At 42.3% G+C, this 25,706-nt stretch overlaps 1 protein-coding gene across 3 annotated transcripts in view; it reads left to right on the forward strand.

The window, feature by feature from the left end:
* CASKIN2 (CASK interacting protein 2) overlaps window positions 1-25,706 on the forward strand; it is a 1,742,750-nt gene that overhangs the window by 1,457,891 nt on the left and 259,153 nt on the right. For all 3 annotated transcript variants that reach the window (XM_044084941.1, XM_044084943.1, XM_044084942.1), the window contains 2 exons: window positions 11,478-11,572; window positions 14,095-14,212. In XM_044084941.1, the coding sequence (XP_043940876.1) occupies window positions 11,478-11,572; window positions 14,095-14,212 (213 nt within the window). The remainder of the gene's footprint in view (window positions 1-11,477; window positions 11,573-14,094; window positions 14,213-25,706) is intronic.

Here is a 25,706-nt window from a genome sequence, read left to right on the forward strand (position 1 = left end):
CTATTGCCTTTGTTTTAGCTTCATTAATTTTGTATCCTGAAAAGATGTGGAACCATCTCAAAATGTTCTACAACACTGAAATGTCATTTTCTGGTTTTGTCAGGTATAAAATAATATCTGCAAATAGTCAGCTTTTCTTGAGTACCATACCAATTATATCCTTGAATTTCTGAGTCCCTTATTTTCTTTGCTGGTGGTTCTAAATGTAATGCAAATAACAAAGGGGAAAGAGGATAACTCTGCCTGGTTCCTCTGCTCAAGCAGAAATTATCAGAGACGAACCTACTCACTTCAATTTTTGCCGCAGATCCCTCATATATCCTCCTAATCAACCCTATAATTTTATCAGGGAATGCAAATGCTTCCAGTGTCCTGCTCATAAACTCCCATCTTACTCTGTCAAATGCTTTCTCTGCATCAAGATCCACCAACAATGGTATTTTCTTCCATTCAGCTTCCCTGTGGATCATCAGTGCTCTGTTAATGTTGTCAGATATTTCCCAGCTTTCCACAAAACCACAATGATCCATGTCTATCAATTTTGGCATCACCTTTGCCACTCTTTTAGCCATTATAGACATAAAAACTTTATAATCATAGTTTAAGATTGACGGCCTGTATGAAGCTGGATGTGATGGGTCTGTACCATCTTTAGGTATTACAACTACCACTGCTTTCTTTCAGGAAGTTGGTGCTTCTCCTCCTCTTAAAATACTGTTAAACAAAACCATCCAGATCTTTTATCAGTTTTTTTCCCTCCTAGCTTCCAAGCTTCCACAGTAATACCATCTATTTCTGAGGACTTTCCTTTTGATTGGTTATACATCACCACTTTCATCTCATCTCTTCCTATCCTGTTAGCAATTGACCCTCATTTACCTCTAACCTTGGCATATTTAATTCTTCCATAAACATTTCCATTTGTACCTTTTCTTAATCTCCATATGTCTGTGCTTTGTACAGGTTTTCATAGAATTTCTGAAATATTTCTAGTACTTCTACATGATCTCTTGTTCTCTTTCTTGTTATAGGCTTTCTAAGCTTGGCAACAACCCTTTCTGCTGTCTGTTGCGTAAGTTGTGCTAAAAGTTTTTGTGCTCTAGAGTTATTACCAAAAACAGTTGCTTAACACCAGTCTTTCTAAACTCATGCATATTATCAATTTAATACCTTATTTTCTGTTTCTAGATTCTACAGTTACTCCTCTTCTTGTACTGTGAGATTCTACCTATTCTGCAATACTTTAACATTTGGCAGTCCTTTTAAATAATTCTTGTTACTCCTTAACCATGCCTCTCTCTCTTTTATTTCCACCCTATTTTTACCCTCCACTTTAATTTTATCCTGATCCCTAGCTGTATTTTCAGAAGAAATTTCTATTTTCTCTAATAGCTCCTTTTTCAACAGATAGGTGGGAAAGCACCAGTGTCTCTTTTTTATTTAATTACCTTGTGTTTGTATTGTAGATATTATTGGTGCATGATCGGAAATGGTTATTGGGTGCATATCTAGACTTTCAATTAAATGCACATGTTGCTGTGAAATGTAAATTCTGTCTAGCCTAGCCCAGTTTTTGTGTCTTAGGTAATGTGTAAATTCATTCTGAACTCGTAGGACTGAATTCACATCTTCCAGTATTTTCATAGATTTCTTCAAAATTTACCCTCCTTTGTTATATTTTCCATTCTGCCCCCCCCCCACAGATACATCTTCACTGCTGTGAATCACATTCCAGTCCCCACTTACAAGTAATATTCCTTGCTGAAAGCCTATTATTTTTCCCAGATTTTTCTTAAGCTCTGTTATAGCAGTTTTAGGTGGGAATATACATATGTGCCAGTGTAATCCTCCTCCCTTTCCAGTAGCCCCTTAGTTCTACAAATCTACCATTATTATATTTTTTATCATCTTCTGTCACTATTGGAGCCGCTCTTGCAGTTAATATAAGTACTTCTTTTTTTCATTTGTTCCAGGTATTCTGTTGAATAACCATCCTGAAAACCTTACTTTAACAAATTCACATATTCAGTTTTTTCAAAGTGTCTCCTGTAGCATAGTTGTTTGCACTCTACATTTTTAATATTTTGTACTCTCTTTTTTGTAGTTATCCATTAAACCATTGACATTTAAAGACATTACAGAAAGCATAATTGTGTTAGAAAGTTGTTATTCCCATCTTTTATGTATAACAGCTTTTTTGTTAAGTGTCTAGTTCCATATTTTGTGTTACATGCATACACTGCTCGGCAGGTTGATCTTTTATACTAGTTGTTTTTTGTCATATCATTTCTGCCTATGTTACATCTTACAAAACTTTTTTGTTTTCTGAAAGCCCTCAAACAAAAAACACACACACACCAGTATCTCCCTAAAACCTATCAACTTAATATTAACACACACAAAATTATGGACATCTACAAATATTGAAGTTTTACCCTCCAAATAGGAACAAGTGTCCCAAACATACAGCCACACTCATAGACTTGGGTTAACCTAAAAGATAGGTTATCCATGCTAAGATGCATGGTACAGCATGTGCTTCTACTACATGCTGTTTGTTTTTGTCTTATGTTTATAGCTCTCCCAGCTGAGAAAACACTTGAATTCTTTCAGAAAGCATTATCTGCTAGCCATTTCTGATTATTAGATTGTCTCCATGGAGACGTGAGGATCAGGTGCAAAGTTGTTACCAAAAGCATACACTTATTTGCTAGAAAAAAGCTTTATAATATTCAGTGTTCTTTTTCATTTACTTGCTTTCTCGTCAAACATGTACTAGGTCAAGCTAAAGACCTTAAGCCAGTCATTCCCATATGCAAGAATGAGAAAAAGTACATCAGTTTTTATTTTGTCATGCTTTTTTGACCAGACATTTTTTTCTTTTTTATAGTGCAGTGCTTACATTTCTTAAAACTTAACAAGGAGAAAGAGAGAGGAGAGAAAAAACAGGAGCACCTGTTTACATTAGTATCCCATTTACACTTAACAGTAACTGAGAAAACTTTACACCATGCAAAGAAAAGGGTCTATATTAGAGCACTGAAGTTTCAAAACTTCGAATGTTCTAATATTGACGCTATTCAGCGAACGCTGAAAATAGCGAAGCTGCAGAAAAACAAATTTTTTCCAAGGGGAAAGAATTTGGTTGTCCGTTTCTGTCACTTCGCTATTTTCAGAGCTGTGGTGGAAAGTTACGGGTCGGGTTTAGGTAAGTGTGCGATTGGGCACGGGTTAGTTATGTGTGCGATTGTGTGGACGTGAGGGTTAGGGTGTGTTAGGTAAGTTAGGGTTAGGGCGCGGGTCAGGTAAGTGCGCGATTGTGTGGATGTGAGGGTTAGGGCGGGGTAGGGAAGTTAGGGTTAGGGCGCGGGTGAGGTGAATGTGCGATAGTGATGGACCTTAGGGTTAGGGTTTGAGTTAAGGTAAGTGGATAGTTAGTGGTGTACTTACAGTTTAGTGTAGGGTAGATGTAAGATTTTAGGTGTATGTGTGTGGATTGTTGTATGTTTGGTGTGCTTGTGTTGTGTGTATGTGTTTTGGAATAGCAAATTTTTTCCCTAGGAAAAAATTCGCTGTTCTGCATGTTCGATGTTGTCAGCGGTCGCTGAATAGGGGTCAATATTAGAACAAAGTTTTGAAACTTCAATGTTCTAATATAGACCCCAAAGAAAATGGGTTCCTATTATGTAATCGAAGACGTAATCCTTCGAATATGTCTTTATCAAACTTGAAAGCACGAAACAGCAAAATAGCGAAACAGCATATAAGAAATTTCTTTCCCTGGGAAAGAAGTCGCTTGGCCGCCTCCATTCTTTGCCATTTTCTTTACTGTAGTGCGATCTCGGAGTTGGTATATTTAAGTAGGGGGTGTGGAGGGGGCACAGACCCCCACTTTATATAATGTTTTGAAGTTTTTATTTTTATTTTATTTTTTTCTTTGTGGAACAGCAATTTTTTTTCCCTGGGGAAAAAAATCACTGTTCCGAGTGTTCAGGATTGTAACCTTTTGCTTACATGGGGTTGATAAATCAGCGTTCACTTTTTTAAGCTTTCGCTGATTTAATATAGACCCAAGAAAATCATGCACTATAAAAATATTAGTATTAAGAAAAAATGTTTTACTTCGTTAACTTTTCACACTCCTCTTCCCCTCTCCTAAGTATTTTTCTGAACATTAATGACATGAAGTAGGGCATATGCTTTAGAGTTCCCGGCAAGTTTAACCAAGTGAGCAAAGGCCAATATTTCCAGAATTTCTTGTTTTTTCATGTACACAAAAATAATTATTGCTTTGCAATCCCACACTTGTCAATTTCCAAGTTGCTGGTTTTATTCCTGTTCATCTCCATCTCCCAAATCCTGTCTGTGCTTCATTTCCAACATACTCTCAATTCTTCTTGTCAACTCCTGTGCTTTTTTTCTTCTCTCAAGCATTTTCCATTGAAACATTGAAAAATATTTCACTAGCACAGTCTCTCTGTGGTCTTTTGTAGCAGAACAACAGGAAGCAGAATCTCCTTCTGTTTCACAGATCACTTTTTGTTGGACAAACTTCTGTATTTCCTCCATAGCATGTACTGCATCAAAAAATGATTTTGTTCCTCCAGGAAAGAATGTTTTGAAGATAGCTAGATCAAGCCTGGTTCTCAACATTCCCCGAATAGTGGAATAAATGTACTCCTCTTCTGCCTAGTGTACAGTGAATAATTATTCTACACAAACACGCTGCTGCCTCCCAGTTTAAGTACGTTGTCCTTGTCCCACAGTTTTGTCAGAATCAGCTCCTTCTGGTGGTAGGATTGCATCTTTGCTATTAAAGGTCTAGGTTGCTTTCTATTAGCCAGGTTTGGGTCATACACAAAATGTATCCTTTCATTTAATAATTCCTGCTATGGAATACCAGTCCAGTTATTTGTGCTTTCATAAATTTAATAGTCTGTTTCTTCCCGCTTCTCTGGTAAAACGGGAAATCTTGGGTTTTTCCTATGTGCTGTGTCCTCTAATTCTATTATTTTTTGAAACATCTCTTCTTAAACAGTCTCATATTCAGCCAGCCTGTTCTTCATTTTGACCTCAGATTTTTGCAGTTTTATCACCTTATCTAAATATCTGTTTAAAGCATCTTCCATTTTTTTCCAGCCTTTTGTTTTTTGAGCTGATATACGCCAGCAGTGTTTTGTTTATTTTAATCAGGTCTGTGTGCAGTTGTCTTGTGTTTTCCTCTAGGTTACTAGAAGTCATGTCTGAAGCTTGCACTGCTTTTTGCTGAACAGCTGGAGTACTCTTCCTAGTCAGTGTTTTTTCTTCAACTTTTGTAGCTGATTTTCTTTCAGGTCCTCTGTATTTTTTTTCTCCTGGCATCCAGGCAGTGCACTTACTAGCAGTTACTAAAATTTACCCAGAAATATAAGTCCACTAGCTTTTTCTTCTGAGTTTCTGTTTTCATACTGGGAGAGCTATAATTAAGCTGTTAACTCCATGTGCAGCCATCTGGCAAGTCCTTCCTAATAAACCTGCCTTTGTCTGCAGAGAGTGTTTCCCTCCCCCAAAGGTAAAAACAGTAGTAGAAGGGCTTCCCCTGCTAAGTCTACCCAATCTCCTTCAGCTCAGAAGCCTCCTTTTCCTGACAGACTATGTGCTGTATGACTGTCCTTGCTGTCCCTTCTCAGTCACATTCCTGACTCTGTTTGTCTTTCTCTGTCCCTTCCTGTTTGGTTAAAGATCACTCAACGTTCCTGGATTCTATCCATTATCCACCAATGGTATTTTATGGTGTGGAAATCTCCCATCCCCACCCTTTTTGGTCATTCTTCAGCCTCCTCAGGAGCAGCTACCCTTTTTTCCAGAGGTTCATCAGGATCTATTGTCTAAAAGAACAGTTTAGGAAGTCCCAGCTTCTCAAAGGGGAAGGAGTTTTATTCCAGAATATTTTTGGTCCCCAGCAAAGAAAGCACCTGGAAAGCCCATTGTGGATCTCTCTGTTAAACACCTTTTTTGTAGGTTCCTTCCTTCCAAATGCTAGCCCTTCAAATTTTGTTTCCTCTTCTTCTGGTTTCCCTGGATCTCAATGGTGCCTATCTCTATATCCCAATTCATCCCCCTTGTCAGGAAGTTTTTAAGTTTATCTGTTGCTTTCTTGCCTTTTCAGTTCTCTGCCTTATCTTTGATTGCTTTTTGCAGGATAAGGGGAATTCATGTTTTTCCTTACCTGGACAAACCTGCTCATTCAAGGCTCTTCTCCAGAAGTCTCACTTCACCATCTTTACTTTGCTCTTTGTCTCCTGCAAAGCCTAGGGTTTACAGTGAGTTTCCAAAAATCATTCTTAAATTCTTCCTGGGGTCATATGTTTTTAGGGTGCAGGCTTCAAATGGTTCCAGTGCTGGTGTGTCTGCCTTCCCCCAAGGCTTTAGCTATGATTGCATTCTTTCAATCCCTAGAGCCAGGGAGATTCTAAGGGCTCTGGCTGACATGGTTTCCACCATTCCTATGCTTCCTCTGACCAAGTTTCATATGTGAAAGTTCCAGTGGTTCCTAAAGCCAGTCTGCCTTCAAAATACTCGTCCTTTGGATTTTTCTAATCCGCCTTCTCCCCTGTTTCATGCTGGAATTTCAGTGGTGGATTCACGAGATGTCCATCAATCCAGGGTTTCATTTTCAACTTCCAGTCCCCTCTTATAAATGCCTCAGATGTGGGTTGAGGGGGCCTCATCCAGTCCTCTGAAAGTGCAGGGCCTTTGGTCTCTTTAGCAAAAGAAGGACCACATCAGTGTCAAAGAGATGCGAGCCCTTCTCCTGGCTCTTCAGGGTTTGCACTCTGTTTTCCTTCCAGGCCCCTCAAATTCTTCGCAGATAATAAATACCACAATGGTGTGGTACATCAACAAGAAAGGGGGGATAAAATCTTATTTTCTGTGCAGACTAGCTCTTCAGGTTTGGGATCTCACTGTCCAGTATCAGATGACCCTTCAGGCAGTTTATATTCTTTCATTTCAGAACATTGTGGCAGATTCTCTGGGCAGGTCCTGCTTCGCGAGATTTGTTTCTGGACAGTGGGGTACTCCTGAAGTAGATCTTTTTGTCTCCCCTCTGAACAAACAACTTCCTCTCTTTTGTACCAGAGTCCCATGTCCTCTGGCTTGGAAGGTGGAAACCCTTTTTTTTCTTCTTTAAAGGGGATGCACAAACACCATAGATAGAGCCAACCTGCTGGCAGACAGGTTCAGTGGAACTTCATCCCCTTGTCCCCCCATTAGTAAACCAGGACATCCCCAACACCTGCCCCCCTCACCTCATCATCAGGAATCAGGTCTTTAATGCCCTGTCAAAGGCAAAAAATAGAATCTCCATGGGACCCGATAACATCCCTCGTTGTATCCTACATGAACTCAGGCGTGTGCTGTCTGTTCCGTTAGACACTCTGTTCAACCAAAGCCTAAGCACCAGCTTTGTTATAGCTGAATGGAGGACAGCCACTGTCATCCATCTACACAAAGGTGGAGCATCCACTGACCCAGGCAATTATAGGGCCATCAGCCTAACTAGCCTGATCTGTAAGGCCATGGAACACTTTATCATGGACCTTATAAACAAGAACATTGGCAACCTCCAAACACTTGACTCCACACAGTTTGGTTTTGTCAAAGGGAGATCATGCCTTTTAAACTTGGTTGACTTCTTTGAAACAGTCACCAAAGCCATGGACGAGGGGAAGACGGTGCACACCGCCTACTTTGATGTAGCCAAAGCCTTTGACACTATTCCCCACTTGGGCATAATAGAAAAACTCTCCCAGCTAGGCATCAACCCTTATGTTACCAGATGGGTAGCTAACTGGCTCATTGATAGAACCCACTCAGTCAAAGTAGGGGAAGCCATTTATAGAGGTAAAACTGTAACAAGCGGTGTACCCCAAGGATCAGTCTTGGGGCCTCTACTGTTTGAGATATACTTTTCTAAGGAGCAAGCCAAAACCAGTGGTCTGTGGCTGACCAGGTTTGCAGATTACTGCAAGCTGGGTGCTGTCTTAAATTCCCCTAGTGATGTGAACATCCTCCAAGAGAGCCTTACCCAAACTAATGACTGGTGCCAGAAGCATAGCCTCAAACTGAATGCCAAGAAATGCATCATTATCCCCTTTGGGGAAAATGGCATCCCCACTAATTATCACATTAATAACAACATACTAAGCATGCAGTCAGTCGTGAGGGACTTGGGCACCCAGGTTGATAGCAACGTCACTTTTGACCACCACATTGCCTCTGTTGTACAGAAGGCTTTCTACATGGCCCATCTCATAAATAAGGGTAATTCATCCAGGAACAAGGGGGTCATAACATCCCTGTATTCTTCCCTTATCAGACCCATTATCGAGTACAATGCCCCGTTCGGCATGTACCTTGCCAAGCACATGCAGCAGTTGGAGAGACCACAGAGGTTCCTGATCAGGAAAATCCAGGGTCTCAAACACCTGTCCTATACAGATAGGCTAAAAGCTCTCTCCCTCTATGCAGTCTAATGCAGACTGCTCAGAGGTGACTTGTGTCTGGCATACAAGGCCATTGGCATACAAGGCCATGTCAGACTCAGCCATGATGGAATTGCTGCATGTCCATAAGACAAACTCCACTTGAGCAACCCGCACGCAAGGCCTTAACCTGGTCTGTGACATTAATAGAACTTGTTGGCAGGATAGATTTGTGTCCAAAGACTCCCCCTTCTGTGGAATAGACTCCCTCTCCATGTCAAGCAGAGTACCTCCCTAGCCCTCTTTAAGAGGAACCTGGACGACTGGCTGGGGAACAGAAAATACACCCTTTGGATCCCGCCTGTGTCCTCTTGGACAGGGGAAACAGGTGCTGACTTTGAGGGAACATGGGCGAAATTCTTGGCTAGGCTTATAAGGGTCTCCAGGCCAATAGCCTAGTATCATCTTATGAACCTAGCATGTTTCTTCATGCTGTCCCTCCTCTTCCACTCATACTGAAGGTTCTGTCAAAGGTAGAACAGGATGCTCCCAAAACCTTGGTGACTCCTTTTTGGCCCAGACAGCATTGGTTCCCTCTTCTTCTTCTTCACTTGGCCCAGGGCAGTTATCACAAGTTACCTCACAGGGTGGACCTTCTCACACAAGACAAGGTGTTTCTCATCCATCACCACTTGTCCTGTCTTCAACTGACATTGGGGATAATAGGGTTTTGATCCCTTTTAGACCCTTTTTTTTCCGAGGACATGCTTTGGGTCCTGCAGGAGGCCAGAAAACCCACTGCCAGAAAATCTTATTTGTCCATATGGAAGAGGTTTTCTTTCTGGTGTCTTTCTCTTAACCTAGATCCACTTACTGTGGAAGCTCCTTTGGTTCTCTGTTATTTGTGTGAATTGCTCAGTGCTGGGTTGGCGTACTCTTTTGTTAAAGCCCACCTGTCAGCTGTTTTTGCTTGTCTGCTTTTAATACCCCCTTTGGCTTATAGATTTGAAGTCAAACAATTTTTTAAATGTAACCTTCATATTGGGCCTTCCAGAAAGCCTATTCCTCCTTCCTGGGACCTATATTTTGTTTTTGAAAAACTGACCTAAGAGCACCTTCTTACTCAGACCCCCCCACCCACCCCCAAACTATAGAGCCATTTTTCTCCATGGGATATCACTTTACTGCTTCAGATTTGACCCAAGTTTATTTAGAGCCAGTAGCTTTAGCAGACTTGAAGTTTCTGTCCTGGAAAACTACATTCCTTGTTGTAATTACCTCTGCAAGACAAATTTCTGAGTTACAAACACTAACTTGCAAACCACCATAATTGTTTTTTCATAAATGTAAAGTGGCTTTGAGAACAAATTCATCCTTTCTGCCAAAGGTGCCTTCCAAAGCAAATCTACATTAGACTATTGATTTGCCAGTCTTTTTTCCAAGATTCTCTAACAAAGGGGGGTGTGTGCTGCATATGCTGGATGTTCATCTGCGGCTCATATCCTACCTACATAGAACCAAGGATTTCTGAAAGTCAGATTAAGTGTTGATATCCTTTTTACGTCATAGGTGGGTAAAGGTATATTAAAAGTCTCATTGTCCAAATGTCTATTGGAATGCATTTCTTTGGTTGTAATAAATTAGCCTTGACTTGTATGCAAATCCAAGAACTCACTCACTCTGCAAAAACAGTGACTACTTCTACTGCTTTTCTGAAGGGAGGTCCTATTGACGATATCTGTGGAGCAGCAATATGGTCCACTATCCATACCTTCATATCCCATTATAAATTGGATGTACAGCCAGATTATATTCTTCTTCTGCTTCTTCTGTTCTCAGGAATGTCCTTCCTTGTTATCACCCTGGTATTTAACAGTTTGGAAATCTGTTGCGAAGGTTGAATCAGACAAAGATAGACAACATCGGATATGAAAGTTATGTACTTAGCATAACGATAGACCTTCGTCTCATCTCATTTTCATCTAGTTCACATTCCTTCTTCCTTCCCCCTTCCAGTATTGTCACTGACAGCTTCTGATGACCAGATACAACTCATCTGAGACCCTGTTTGTGAACAATTCAGTATGCTGTACCTTCCTATGAGTATTCATTTGTCCCTTATCATCTGTATTTTTTAAATTAAGTTTAGATAGTAGTTGGCAATATGTCAGCCAACTCAATCTGAGGTACTTAGGAGGAATGCTGGGAATTATGGATAGGGGAGGGGTCAGAACCCTAGATTCACAGCTTCATAAAAGGTGCCACGGTCAGATCCAGCAACCCAGACCTTGAACTGGAAGAAAATGAGGCAATTCAGTTCTATCATTATGGTAAATAGATGCTTTCCGTTTTCAATCATAGATTTTTGGTTCTAAGCATAGTTGTGAATTTTCTTTTCTTTTCTTTTTTAAATACCATATGTGGATGGCTGTTGTGTAAAAACATCTTTGGATGGAAGATTGGAAGAAGTCCCTGTGTCATAGAATAACTCAACTGATTTTGCTAACTGAAGTTTAGATTTGATTAATTTTGGAGCTCATTCATATTTTTTTCCTCACTGTGTTTGTAAGATGTGTAGTTTGAACCCTGAAACTTTTTAAATCAAGTTTTTGAAATAACAGGTTTTAGTACTGATGCAGTTTAAAGCCGACAAATTAAAACAAAAAAAAAATGTTGATTTTTACAGTTATCCAATTCTTAGAATTCAGCAAATAGTTTCACAGGCTAAAGAGGTCATGTTTTTATACGTTGATTAAGTTGAAGTTTTTGAGGAAGAAACTGAAGGGATTAACATCAAACACTTTAGAATCATAACCACATGGCTGTTGCTATGTGATTATTCAATATGTGTGTGAAAATAGTTAAGGTTTTAGATGACTTGCATGCCTTCTTTAAAATCTGTTTTGCCATGTTTTATGTTGCTTTCATCAGAGAAGTGATTTTCTTCTGCAGTTTTGTATGTAATACAAATTATTTTGAACTTTTCTATTTTGTTCCCTCAACTTGTCGCAGAGGCTTCAGGGATTGTGCAGGTTCGAGCCCTAAAGGATTACTGGAATGTCCATGACCCTACTGCCCTTAATGTCAGAGCTGGTGATGTCATCACGGTAAGAAGATATTAAAACCCACTGTTTATTTAATGCTTACTGCTTACATTTTGGCTGGACGTGTTGATGCACCATATGTGGAGATCCTACACTTGTTTCACTTGCAAGAAATGTTATTTTCCTTGTGTATGTTAATTGGACATGTATAATACAGTGTTCCATTTATTGTAATATATTGTAAAGCAATCCTGCCTGCCAATCCTCTCACTCTAAGTTTCCCTTAATATCATAAGAAGCACTTGGAGAGGCCATGGTAAAGTTTCATAAATTGTGCTACTTCACTAGTAATTTTTAAGAGGTGTATAGCTTTTTCTCTTTTTACATCCTCATCCTACAGGTTTTGCACTTGTAATTCTCACTAAAAGCTTGTCTTGTCTTATCCCACAGAACTTAAGGGCTGCTGTTTGTTTGGCAAGGAAGTGTTTTTAATAGTTCATGTTGGCATATAATTGTATTAAGGTGCCAATGGAGAGAAGAAAAAGACCATTGATCTTTTGAGTCTGCCCAGGGGTTGCATCTGCTCCTCACAACTACTTTTCCTATGTTGCAGCTGTCCCCAGACCCGTAGTTGGTAAAATTTCATCTCCCAAGCCTTTGCTTACACTTGTCAAGAGTAACAGAACTTGTCAGAGATTTGGGATGTATGACTAGGCTTAAAAAAACCCTAGTGGTCATTAGCCAAGTACACACCTGTGAATCTGTAAACCTATGCTGTATTGCTTTGTAATTGTGTTGCAAGCCACTGCATTTTTTCAGGCAAAGCAGAAGTATTTATTTTCCAGTTCAACTGAATAGCTGTTAATGCTTGTAATCTCCAAGTAGTTATTTTACGGGTCCAGTAGTTACTGTCATCACTTCTGTTGGCATGAGACACAGAGCTGGCACCATAGTGTTTCGAGTAAAATTTAAGAACCTAGAGTTCTTCTTGGTATTCAGTTTTTGATGGATTTATTTAGATCTGTGTTCACTTCCTTGTATTCTTCCTTCCTGGCTTTACAACATGAAATGCCATTGCAATAGGCATGAATACTTCTACCACATCATGCTCTGTTATTGTGATGCTTGACCTTAGCCAAAGTCCAGAGATCAGATACTGAATATGAATCCCATATTCACTGAGTAGAGTCCCATACCCTCAACATGGAATAGATCAGTTCATCTGGCACCCATTTTTCCAGTACTGTTCTTTGTGGAAGCAGACCTGCCTGCCTGCCTTCCTTCCTTCCTTCCTGTTATTTTGGAAGGAATGCCCAGTCTTTATGTGCTAGATTTTGAGAAGACAGTGTATGTGTTACTGCACTATAATGCGAGAAGGCAAAACCTAGGCCTAACATGACGGCATAAAGGGCATTATCTAGTACTGACGTTCAGTGATGAAAGAAAGTAATATCCAAAAAAAAGGTGGTGTTCTGAGATAATTGCTGCACTTTTCATGAAAAGACAGTACCAAGTGCTGCCATGAAAATTAATTTAAACTATGCGAATGGGAGGGAGGATTCAAGAAAAGTGTGATCAGGTGCAATGGAGCTTAGACTGCATTCTTGGTATAGCTGTCACACTTCATAACAGGATAGTACATGGTATCACCCTTAAACATTACAGTGTAGTGATACCATGTATTATTTATTTTTCATCAGTGTTGCTTTATTGAGTATTTTTGTTTCTACACTTTTACACAGCAGTGCTAGGTTTCCCACATTACATTCTGACAGTACTGGGTATTGCTTCCGTGCTGTTACATTAAAGCAGCCTGCTTGCCCCCACATGGCAGCTGATTGGTACTTGGCACTGCCTTCCTACATTACAGCTTAACAGTGCTGTGTACTGCTTCCCTGCTGTTGCATTAAAGCAGACTGTTGCCCCCAGATGGTAACATATCAGTACTTGGCACTGCCTTCCCACATTACAGACTAATATTAGTGTATTTCTTCCCTGCTGTTACATTAAAGCACCCTGCTGCCCCTACATGGCAGCATATCAGTACTTTGCACTGCCTTCCAATATTACAGTTTAACAGTACTGGCATTCCTTCTCTTTTATTACCATGACAGCAGTTGGAGGTACAATGGAGCGGCATCCCCTGTTGCACTGATATTTGAGGACATTGCTCCTTCTTCTGTGCTTCCTAATGTGAGAGCACTGTACTGTGTGCTTGCCCAGTAGTGAATGCTAGTTTCCACCGTGGCAGAACTTTGTGCAGTGTTATTGCACTGAAGCATGAGAGAGTTGTCCAATGAAGCAACAGTTTAATATTGATGGGGCAGTACCAAGTAGCTGAGAGTAACTTTTAAGGGGACAGCTGCACTGGGGAATAAGGTGCAGTGCAGAAGTGACCTTTAAACTAATGGCAGATGAATCAGCATGTCTGAGTAAAGGCAACAAGAAAATGGGTTTTAAATATGGGAATGGGAAGGAGGATTCAGGAAAGTTTGGGATCAGGTACCGTGGAGCTTATCTATGTAGTTCATTCCTTTTAGATTGTTTCTAACTATAGCTCATTACTGTTGTTATTTGTCTTCCAGGTTCTTGAGCAACATCCAGATGGCAGGTGGAAAGGTCACATTCATGACACTCAGAAGGGTACTGACCGAGTCGGCTATTTCCCACCATCGATTGTAGAGGTTATCAGTAGGAGGACAGGTTTGTTTCCAAATGTCTTCCTTGTTTTTAACAATATATTCCTTCACCTTTCACTTGTAGAACCTGATAATGCAACAATGAAAGCTTTCTAAGTACGATATTAATTCAAATATAACATTTATTTTCCATTTGTGTAGTAAACACCATTCTTCTCAAACGGTTGATCTGTGTCATTAGTACTGTAATGCATCATTCAGAAATCCAGTAAGAAAGAAGAGTTCATGACTTTAGCAGTTAGTCTGTGGTTGCAGTTTTAGCCAGGACTTGTTCATCTGTGACTTCTTTTAACAGATACACAGCTGCTTCTTTTTTTGTACCATATCTTGTTTATCAAAATTTGGCTTTAGAGACATACTGCAGTGGCTATATACTGAGATTTCCTCTTAAAGTACCCAAGCTAGGCACATTTCTGAATTTTCTCTTTTTTTGATTCTCAGAGGTGTGTGCATTGTGGCATGCATTGACTAGGATGGCACACACATCACCTGTGACCCTCTGTTCTTTTCTGCCACTCACACAGGTTGGCTTTTGATTTTAATTGTTGTGATTGGTAAGTTTCCACATTTGATGCTAGAGATGCTAAAACCATCAGTGTGTTCTGAGGTCAAAAAATCACAACTGGACTTAGCCCAAATTGTTGCAGTCTTTACTGTCTGGGAAAGGACCAGAGTATGAAGCATTGCTTCAAGTGCTGGCATTTCAACCTTGGCCCCCATCAGGAGATGGGAAAAGTTTAATAACTTCTGCCATTTCTCTCATGCTATTGCTTGTAGAGTTTCTAAAATGCAGGAAACAGCAGAAAGGTTTATTGAAATTATTATAGTTTGTGCTGGGCCAGCATGAAAAGGTAAGGCCATCAGATGCCTGAAGTCTGCTAACTCTTTCTCTAATCTACCATTAAGATGGCCTCATGCTTCTTGTGAGTTCCCCTCCACAGTGAATGGTTAAACCTTAGACCTGTCTTTAGCACAAAAAAAAGAGAAAGTATGACAGGTGTGTGGCATTCCCACCACGTTACCATGTTTCAGTGTCCATGGATTACCTGTGTCTGACTACCTGACATGCAGTGGCCCTTCAGACCTCCAGAATTGTCTAAGTTATTGCACTTAGGATAGAGTCTTCTCCTGATGCCTCGCCCCTCTCTGGTTCATATGGCATGCTTGCTAGAATGGGCAGGACTTCTAGAGGTCCTTATACACCATTTACCAGATGAGGGCAGGGTGGCCCAGGTTTTAGCGCTCACATCTACTGTTTAATGACTGGGAGGAGATTTGATGCAGGCATTGGGCTTTTTTGGTGTGCTACAGCTGAGTGTTGATAGCTGTCCTGTTTCCAGGCCCCTATAGCACAACACCCAGCACTCATTTGTTGTACATTCATCAGCTTACAGGAGTGAGCCCAGGATTCTTTCTTCAGAACTAGGTTTAAAGTAGGGATGTTCTTCGTGTTTCACTGTTGCAGTCATTACATTTGGGTTATCTGCCTGCAGGTAACCCTCAGCCGGCCTAATTATCAAAGTCTTGGGTCCTGCGTCAGATGCTGTCTCTTCTTCCATGACGTCAGGTAGTCAGGGGTATAAAGCATACAGCCGACACCATTACACCAGTCTTTCTTGCTGTTCGGTGCCCGAAGCAGAAGCAGTTCGCAAGTGCCGGTTGGCCGACTCCCTAAATTTTCATTTTCGAGTTTCAGAACTGAAGTCTTCAAAAAGCTAAGTTACTCCATTGGGGATCCTTTTTTCTTGCTCTAAACCAATGTCAGTAAAAGTTAACAATTGTATTACCTGTTTAAAGCAAATACCTCATAAAGATTTTCATTCCTTCTGCATTTCTTGCCTAGGCCCTGACCACGACGTTCCTCGCTGTCTGTTTTGTGCCTTATTCAATCTTCAAACTATTCATCATCGGTCCATTTTTGTAGCAAACTATTTCGGTACTCGGTTTAATTATCCAGAAATGGCTTTGGTAAGCCACCCGACTACCGACATTCCGAAAAAAATGTAAAGATAAATACAGAGATAGACCGCATAGGTCCAAAGCTGCCGTTGACACTTCCATTAAGCTAGTTGCCAGTTCGCTGGTACTCATTGAGGTGCTTTCGCAGCCCCTGATACCCGCTACTTCAGATTCGCAGGCCTCTACTGAGACCCATTCGGAGTCCGTTATGCTACGCGATGCTTCTTCGACTATGGAACCTGCGGATGTCTACCTTGGATGGGTCCGGAGCTGCTGTGCAGGCACCGGCTTCTGAGGGTGTATTCAGGCCTACGGACCTGCATTTTAAACCGATGCTATCTTCTTCTTCAAGGCCTAAAACTCGACCCACGCCTAGAAAACCAAGGTCCAAACCACATATGCCAAAAAACAAATGATAAGAATGGCTGAAGACCTTATTACTCTAATTAGGGGAAGCCAGCCTTCTCCCTCTAAGAGACCGAGAACTGATTTTCCTTCTGATTCTTCTGATCAGGATTCTTAAATCTCTGTTTCTTCTGTTGACTGGGATTTGCCCTTATCTACCTATGAGGATTCTGATGCAGAGGACTCCATACCCTCTGCTTCCCCTCCAGAAGATTTTTCTTTTGGTGAAACCTTGCATACTCTTAGGGAGCATTTCTGCTGGGAAAGCCAGGATTACTCTGACTCCAAAAAGACGCTTAGGGAATTCTTACTCCTACCTCAACACAGGCCGTTAGCTATCCCTCCTCTACTGGACATGGTAGATGATGCCTTCTTGGAATCTAGCCCCAGACACTTTACTTCCAGCTCCCAGAAAACCTGACAGGTATTACAGAGTACCTGACTCTCACAAGTTCCTCTTTAAGAATCCTACTGTAGACCCAGAGACCATTTCACAGGGACCCAAAGGTGTTAAGGCTACTACTGCCAAAACCCCTACCCCCTCTGATAGAGATTCCAGGGCCCTGGACAGATGGGGTAAGAAAGTATAAACTTCTGCTACTTTGGCCATTAGGGCCTTAAACTGCCAGTTTCATTTGTTAAAGTATCAGCAGCATATTATTGGGCTACTTAAACATAAAATGATGTTGATTCCTGACTGTGCTGAAAATAAAAAATTACAGGATTTTATGCATTCTGCTGAACAAGTTGGTAAACATACTTTGCAATGTGGTTTTGACTCTCTAGAAGCATCTTGCAGGGCTGCTGTCACTGGGTCTGTTCTTAGAAGGCATGCTTGGCTTAAGGAGCAAAATTTGCCAGATCATGTTAAAGCTAAATTACTGGACGCTCCCTTAAACCAAGACCGCCTGCTTAGCAACAAAGCAAAAGAAGTACTTAAAAAGATGGGGGGAAAAGCTAAATCTATGCAAGCTATAAAGATTTCCTGCAAGTACAGCCTCCCAGATTTAGTAGACATTGGTCTTCTAAGAACTGGTCCTTTCCTGTCTCTTCCTGGCCTTCTCAGTCCAAACCCAGGAATAGCAGACCACCTAGGCTACAGTCTCAAGGTACTCACAGGCCTAAGCAGTGGGAGGCCTCCCACATCCAAAGCCAGAAGTAGTAAGACACCCCCTATGATAAACTGTCACAATGACTTAACCTTAATCCTTCCAAGCCCTGCTCAACTGTCTGCTCCCTTAGGGGGAAAATATCGCCTTGCATGCAAAAAACTGGGAACTCATTACCCAAGACAAATGGGTTTTAAACATAGTTTCCCAAGGATACAGATTCCACTTCCAATCCTTGCCAACCCCACACAGTTGGCCAGACCTACCCCCAAAATCAGTGGGCAGAGGCTCAACAGCAGGTTCTCTCACGTCTTAAGTATCAGGGGTATTCAACCGGTCCCAGCAGAGGAATGGGGACAAGGTTTTTACTCAAGACTTTTCCTGGTACCCAGGAAAGACAACTCCTAGCGTCCTATCCTGGATCTGTCTGTTCTAAACACTTTTTTGGTAATCCCAAAATTCAAAATGCTAACTCTTCATCAGCTGCTTCCCATGCTAGGCAAAAATGCCTGGTTGGCAACATTGGACTTAAAGGAAGCTTATGTGCACATACCAATAAGGGAATCTTGCAGAAAATGCCTGCGCTTCAGAGCAGGCTACATGCACTATCAGTTCTCTGCACTTCCCTTTGGCTTATCTACTGTGCCCAGGGTATTCACAAAGTGCCTAGCTCCAGTCATTGCATTCTGCAGGCAGAGAAGTGTTCAAATATACCCATACCTGGACGATTGTCTAATTCAGGCAGAAAGCCAGGACATACTATTAAATCATCTGGCATTTGTAAAGAAACTGCTAACCTCACTGGGGTACACCATAAACGAAAAGAAATCTCACCTAGTACCCTGCCAACAAATTGTATTCCTGGGAGCAAGCTTGAACACAACTTATCAGATGGCCTACCTCACGCCAGAGAAACGAGTTTATTTGACACCCTACTTCAAACTACTGGCCACAAAGACCCAACTATCTGCAAGGAAAATACTGCAAGCCCTGGGGTTCATGGCCTCTTGCATCCTACTAATTTCATATGCAAGACTGCATATGAGGAAACTACAATGTTATCTAAAAAGCCTATGGTGTCAATATTCTCAGGACCTGGAATCAATGATCCATATCATTCCTTGTATAAAGACAGAGTTCCTTTGGTTGGCCGAGGCCTGGTACCACAACAAGGGACTGCCATTCACACTACCCCTTGCCGTCCAAACCCTAACCACAGATGCATCAGACTATGCATGGGGGGCTCACTTGGCAGGACAGTGCATTCAGGGCAAATGGAACCTGAGTCAAATGCACCTACATATCAATCAAAAAGAAATGTTAGCTGTGCAGTATTCTCTGACAGCCTTCAAGGACCATAGTTTTCCAGGACAATTAAGACAGACAACACCACTGTTATGTGGCACATAACCAAGCAGGGGGAACACACTCGTACCCTCTCTGCAGACTAGCCATGGCTCTGTGGAACACAGCCTTGAGCTACCAAGTGTAGCTACAATCTCAATACCTGCCAGGCAAGCTAAATTCACTGGCAGAAGACCTAAGCAGAAATCTCATGGACCCACTCGAGTGGAAACTGGAACCAAAGATATTCAACATTTTGAGAAACAAATGGGGGAGCCCAGAGATAGACTTGTTTGCCTCCCCTCAGAACTACCAATTGGACAAGTTCTGCACAAGGACTCCCCACAGACAAGCTTGGAAAGTGGATGCCCTGTCCTTCACCTGGCAAAGCCTCTCAGTGTATGCCTTTCCCCCTCTGCCTCTCCACTTGAAAGTTCTGCTAAAGATCAAACAGGACAAGCCAAGGACAATTCTCATTGCACCAGATTGGTCACGCAAACACTGGTACCACCTCTTGCACAGTATGTCACTGCTGGAACCATGGCACCTGCCTCTGACCCCTTCCCTGCTGTCCCAGCAGGAGGGCCAGATTCTGCACCCTCAGCTTCAAACCCTGAACCTTACAGCCTGGTTAATTAACTGAGCTCTCCAATACCCTCCCTCAGTAAGCAAGTGCTGGATGTCATTCTGAAAGTAAGGAGGCCTAGTACTAGAAAATCCTATGTGAAAAATGGAAAAGATACTGTTCCTGGAGCCAGACTCAGGGGATAGGCACAACAGTGCCCAGCTTACCTCATATTCTTCAATACTTAACAGAGATGCTCCACGAGGGCCTTTCCTTCTAATCTATTAAAATTCATGCCTCAGCCATTTCAGCACATTACAATACTGAGCCACCCCTCTTCTCTCACCCCCTGCTGAAGCAATTCCTCAGAGGGGCCAAAAATTTAAGACCACCCAGGAGAACCCCTACTCCAGCCTGGGACCTTAACGTTATATTAGAAAAGCTCACTCTACCTCCTTTTGTGCCAGCTGCAACTGCAGAGTTGAAATTCCTTTCTTGGAAAACAGCCTTCCTTCTAGCCATCACTTCAGCAAGAAGAGTGTCTGAATTACAGGCCCTCATGGCAGTGGAGCCCTTCATCATCTTCCATGCAGACAGGGTCTCCCTCAGGACCAATCCTTCTTTTTTACCCAAGGTGGAATCCAGTGTGGCCCTTAATCAGTCCATTCATTTGCCAACCTTCTTTTCTAATCCACAGAACAAATGAGAATGAATACTGCACTCCTTAGATGTGCACAGACAACTTAGATTTTATATGGACAGGACTAAGCCTATCAGGAAAACTGAACAGCTGCTAGTTGCCTTTGCTGCAGGGGCAGAGGGGAAGGCCATTTCAAAGCAAACCATTTCTAAGTGGATAGGCCATTACATTCATTTCTGCTATAAGCACCATGGAAAACCTACCCCACAGAGGATAAGATCACATTCCACCAGGGCTGCAGCTACTTCAGCAGCCTTTCTCAGAGGTGTTCCTACCATGGTCATCCTAAAAGCTGCTACCTGGAGCTCTGTACATACCTTCACCAAGCATTACCGCTTACCTATTTTTTCTAAATCCAGAGCAGGTTTTGCCACTGCAGTCTTGCAAGGCTTAATAGCTGGTCCTAATGCTCTCTAACTACCTCCTCCCTTCCTTAGGTTTGGGAATCTACCCAAATGTAATGACTGCAACAGTGAAACATGAAGAACATAGTACAGTTGTGTACACTTACCATAAATGTAGATGTTCGAGTGTATTCACTGTTGCAGTCCTGGTTACCCTCCCTTCAGCCCCCTGACTTCTGTTGGCTATACCTTTCTTCTTGTTTACTGTATTTAAGCTTTTTGGTGTATTTGCTTTTGGTTGGAGGCATAACCTTATATATAATTGCTTCCCATTATGGGGGCAGCTGACATCTGGGGCAAGAAAAACTGATGTAATGGTGTCGGCTGCATGCTTTATACCCCTGACTACCTGACGTCATCGAAGAAGAGACAGCATCCGACGCAGGATCCAAGACTTTGATAATCAGGCTGACTGAGGGCTACCTGCAGGCAGATAACCCAAATGTAATGACTGCGACAGTGAATACACTCGAACATCTACATTTATGGTAAGTGTACACAACTGTACTTTTTGCTCCTTTTTACTGTCTTTGGAAAGGTGCTTTAAGAAATACTATGCTCTTGTTTCTGAGATAAAAATGTAATAAAGACTTCTCCCACAACACATCTTCCTTTGGGGAGACTGTTAGGTTTATGTAGTCCATTATAGACTGACGTGTGGCTCTTTTATGTTCCTCCCATCCCCAGAAACCTCAAAATGCACGCACTCAAGGTGCTCCTTAGTGTGGAAGAAATCGACATATGTGCAGTGACAGAAACCTGGTTCAAGGCTCCAGAGAGCACCCCAGCACTACCAGGCTATAACTCCTACCATACATTTAGGTACCAAAACCAGGACCGGAACACAAAAGGAGGAAGTGTGTCCATATTCATCAGGAACACCCACACCTCCAGGTTAGTAGCACAGCACACGGAATCTGAGACCATCCAAGTGCAATTGACAGTGGGTAAATTGACTGTTCAATTTATAGCTTGCTACAGATCTCCCACCTTGTCTCAGGACCCTCACGCAGCATTCCTGAGAACATTAGAAAGTATGAAGATTCTACCCAACACCATGCTACTGGGTGACTTCAACTATCCAAACATTGACTGGGAAAACTACTTAAGCTCAAATGCCCTAGCCCAATGCTTCCTTGAGTTTATAAACTCAAACGCCCTTGAACAGCTGGTCACCACTCGCACAAGAGGTGACAACATATTGGACCTGGTCATCACCAACATGGGGAACCTATGTTCCACACCTGAGGTAAACTCGCCATTGGTAAGATCAGATCACAAACTAATCACACTGGACATCCACACCCCCCCCCCCCCCCAGTCAAGGAAATCAAGGTAAAAAAACTTCTCTAAAGCCAACTTCACACTCCTTAAGACCAAGGTGGGAAGTTTCAAAGCTCCCAATCAAATGGAAAATGATGACCCATCGGCAGAATCCTTTACAAGTGCATTCTATGAACACCTTCAAGAATGCATGGACCGAGCCATCCCAAGTAAAACCAAGACCAACTCCTCAAAAAAGAGGAAGCCAGTCTGATGGACCCTGGCCATAAATAAAATTTACAACAGAAGGAGGAAACTCCTGCAAGATAGAACAAAATCCCAAAATAAGAAGGCATCTCTGATTAACATCAGTAAAAGACTGCGCTCCCTCATTAAATCATCCAAGGCCAACTTCAAAAGAAAAATAGCCAATGGCTCTAAGGATAACCACAAGGCCTTCTTTAACTATGTCAAGAGTCTAGGGGCAAACTCTCAGATAGGCTCCGAGCTAGTGCATAATGGCCATAAATACACTGAAGCAACTGACATTGCCAACATCCTGGCTGACAAGTTCAGTACAAACTTCACCCTCCCTCCACCAAAGGGGCTAGCACCCATCCTGGAAGAATGTGGCGCTCCAGATATCTCAGACACACAAGTAAAGACAGCCCATGCAAAGGCCAAAAACACAGCATCAATGGGACCAGATGCTATCCCAGGTTGCGTCTTACACAAGCTTCAGAATGAACTACCCCCCCCCCCCCAATCTCAAATCACTATTCAAACTCAGCCTCTCTGCAGGCTATGTATCCAAAGAATGGCATACAGCAACAGTCGTACCACTCCACAAAGGTGGTGCCACAACTGACCCTGGGAACTATCGCTCTATAAGCTTGACTAGCTTGGTCTGCAAAGCCATGGAACGCATTGTCATGGAGCTCATTAACAGGGACATTGGGAACCTCCAGACACTGGATCCCACCCAATTCGGCTTTGTTAAAGGCAGATCTTGCCTCCTGAACTTGGTCGACTTCTTCGAAACAGTCACCAAGGCCATAGATGAAAGGAAAGTGGTCCACACAGCATATCTGGACCTCGCTAAGGCATTCGACACAATCCCACACTCAGGAATCATAGACAAACTCACTAGCTTAAATATCAACCACCAATGAAATGGGTTGCCAATTGGCTCTCAGACAGAACCCACACGGTAAGAGTGGCAGGCGCCATGTCTGACTCTAAACCAGTCACAAGTGGAGTCCCACAGGGCTCAGTCCTGGGACCCCTCCTGTTCAGTATATATTTCTCCGAAGTACAGGCAAAGGCGGAGGGACTGTGGCTAACCAAGTTCGTAGATGACTGTAAATTGGGTGCAATAATTGACTCTCCAGCTGACACAGACATCCTGCAAAAGGGTCTCACAGAGACAAACACCTGGTGTGAAAGTCACGGCCTCAAGCTAAATGCCAAAAAATACATAGTAATCCCATTTGGGAAAAACAAAGTACCTACAAGCTACCACATAGATGGGAATCCACTAAGTACAGAAGAAGTAATTAGGGACCTGGGTACCCAAGTAGATAGCATGCTCTCCTTTGATAACCACATAGCCAAAACGGTCAGGAAATCCTTCTGTGTGGCACACCTGATCACAAAGGGTTTCTCATCCAGATCCAAGGAGGTGATTGTGCCCCTTTACTCCTCACTCATTAGGCCCATAATAGAGTACAATGCTGCATTTGGGATGTACCTCACTAGACACCTGCAACAACTAGAAAGACCACAGAAGTACCTCACTAAGAGGATTAAGGGCCTTAAACAATTTCCGTATGAAGCATGACTAAAAAAGCTCCAGCTCTTCTCAGTCGCTTACCGTCTGCTCAGAGGTGACCTATGCCTGACCTATAGGGCCATGTCAAACCCTGAACTAATGGACATGCTTCACCTCAAAAAAAACAAGATCCCTCAGAACCACTCGTTCTAGTGACTTGAACCCATGTACAACAATAAACAGGACATGCTGGAGGGATAGATTCCTGTCCCAGCGACTCCCCTCACTCTGGAATAGAATCCCAATCCTTATTCGACAGAGCTCCTCTCTGACCCTCTTCAAGAGAAATCTTGATGAGTGGATGGGTAATTGTAAGTTCTACCCTGGGATCACTTCAGGAGCCCTGTTGACAGAGGCCCAGGTTACTAATCTAATGGGGAGGCGAAAGCCATCACTCTGTGGCTACGCTTAAAAATGCCCATGGGCCGATAGCCTAGTACTTACCTATGAATTAGTATCTGTGCAAGGATCAAGAACTCCTGTTATCTTATCCATGAGGTCTGCCTTAAATGATACTATTTATGCAGGTTTGAAATGTCTGGAATCAGCTTCTTGTACCACAGGGTGGCTGAAGTCCTTTACAGGCTCCTGCCAAAGTGTAGTGATATCCTGGATAAGCATCTCAAGGTAAGATTTTTGTGTGAACTCTTATAGATTCAGAGACCACAGCACCTTCCCATCTTACTACATATTGACAGGTCTAAAGTTTTATTTAGAGCTGAGAATGCTTTCTCATGTAGCACTTTGGAGATATGGTCACGGAGGATCTCGAACAAACTCTTACTAACTTTCACTAGTGGGCTTTTCACATGTCCTACTGTAATTCTATCTGTGCTAATGCTGTGGCTGAGACAGCAAGCACAGCTGCCTTGGTTCAGGATTTCCTTTTGAAAATGAGCTGAGGCAGATCATGCTGTCATCCCTTCCAAGATTATACCCTCTCCTGTTAGGCCTCACAGGACCTGATCAAGAGCATCTAGCAGAAGAAACAGATATTGACATCAGTGGAGGGTCCCTGAGATGCCCGTCCAAACCACATTCTTCTAGGCCACCTCAATTTTTAGGTCATTGTTGCTTCACTTAGTTGCCTTATCCAAATGGCTAAGGAGGATGCCTGTACTGAGCCGGCAGTCTCAGTCTTGACTGTGTTTAGAACTGGCCATGGTAGACCAGTTTTCTGAGTTTTCCCCAGTAAAGCCTTCATCGTATTCTTGAGGGCTGTCAACATGACTTTCGATGGATACACCTTAGCTTCTTTCCAGTAAAGATCTGCATTCAGAGACCAAACATTCTCATCTCTGCAAGGGGGCAATAGAAGCCTGTCCCTCATTTAGGGAAAGGTAAGCAATTCTTCTTTCCATCCTTTACTTGTTCTGAAGGAGATGATGAGCTTCTGTCCCATCTTGGATTTAGGCAGTTTCAACAAGCATACCATGCATGTGAAATTGTGTATGCTGACTCTCCAAGTATTTGTTTTCCTGCAGTCTTCAGATCACATGTAGGACCAACTCTTTTTGTAGTGTTTTGGAGAGGCAGGCGGTGTTAAGAGGTGTTGAGAGAGATTCGGCCACTTGTATGAGGAGATATGAGAAACCTGGGGCCTTTATTAACGCTAAGAATATTTCTGTTTCGGAGGGAGGGAACACGTGGTCTTCCTTATTATTCCAAGATATTGTTAGGCATATGGAAAGAGCAAGAGGTCAGGTGTTAGCCAAACATCCCTCTAATACAGTCTTCCTAAAAAACACCTTACAGTCCTCGTCCATTGACCTTCCCTCAAAAAGTGCTTGAACTCATCTATCATCACCTGATGAGAGGAGCAGGAGGGGGTACACCCTTTAGGCATATTTAGGGTTATATCATTACATGTCAGTTCTGAATTCCCTGTGCTAGAGTCATGGCATGTGTTGGCAAGAGG

Source organism: Protopterus annectens, chromosome 10.part0 (genome assembly GCF_019279795.1).
Source record: "Protopterus annectens isolate FY-2018-M chromosome 10.part0, PAN1.0, whole genome shotgun sequence".
Taxonomy (NCBI): Eukaryota; Metazoa; Chordata; order Ceratodontiformes; family Protopteridae; genus Protopterus; species Protopterus annectens.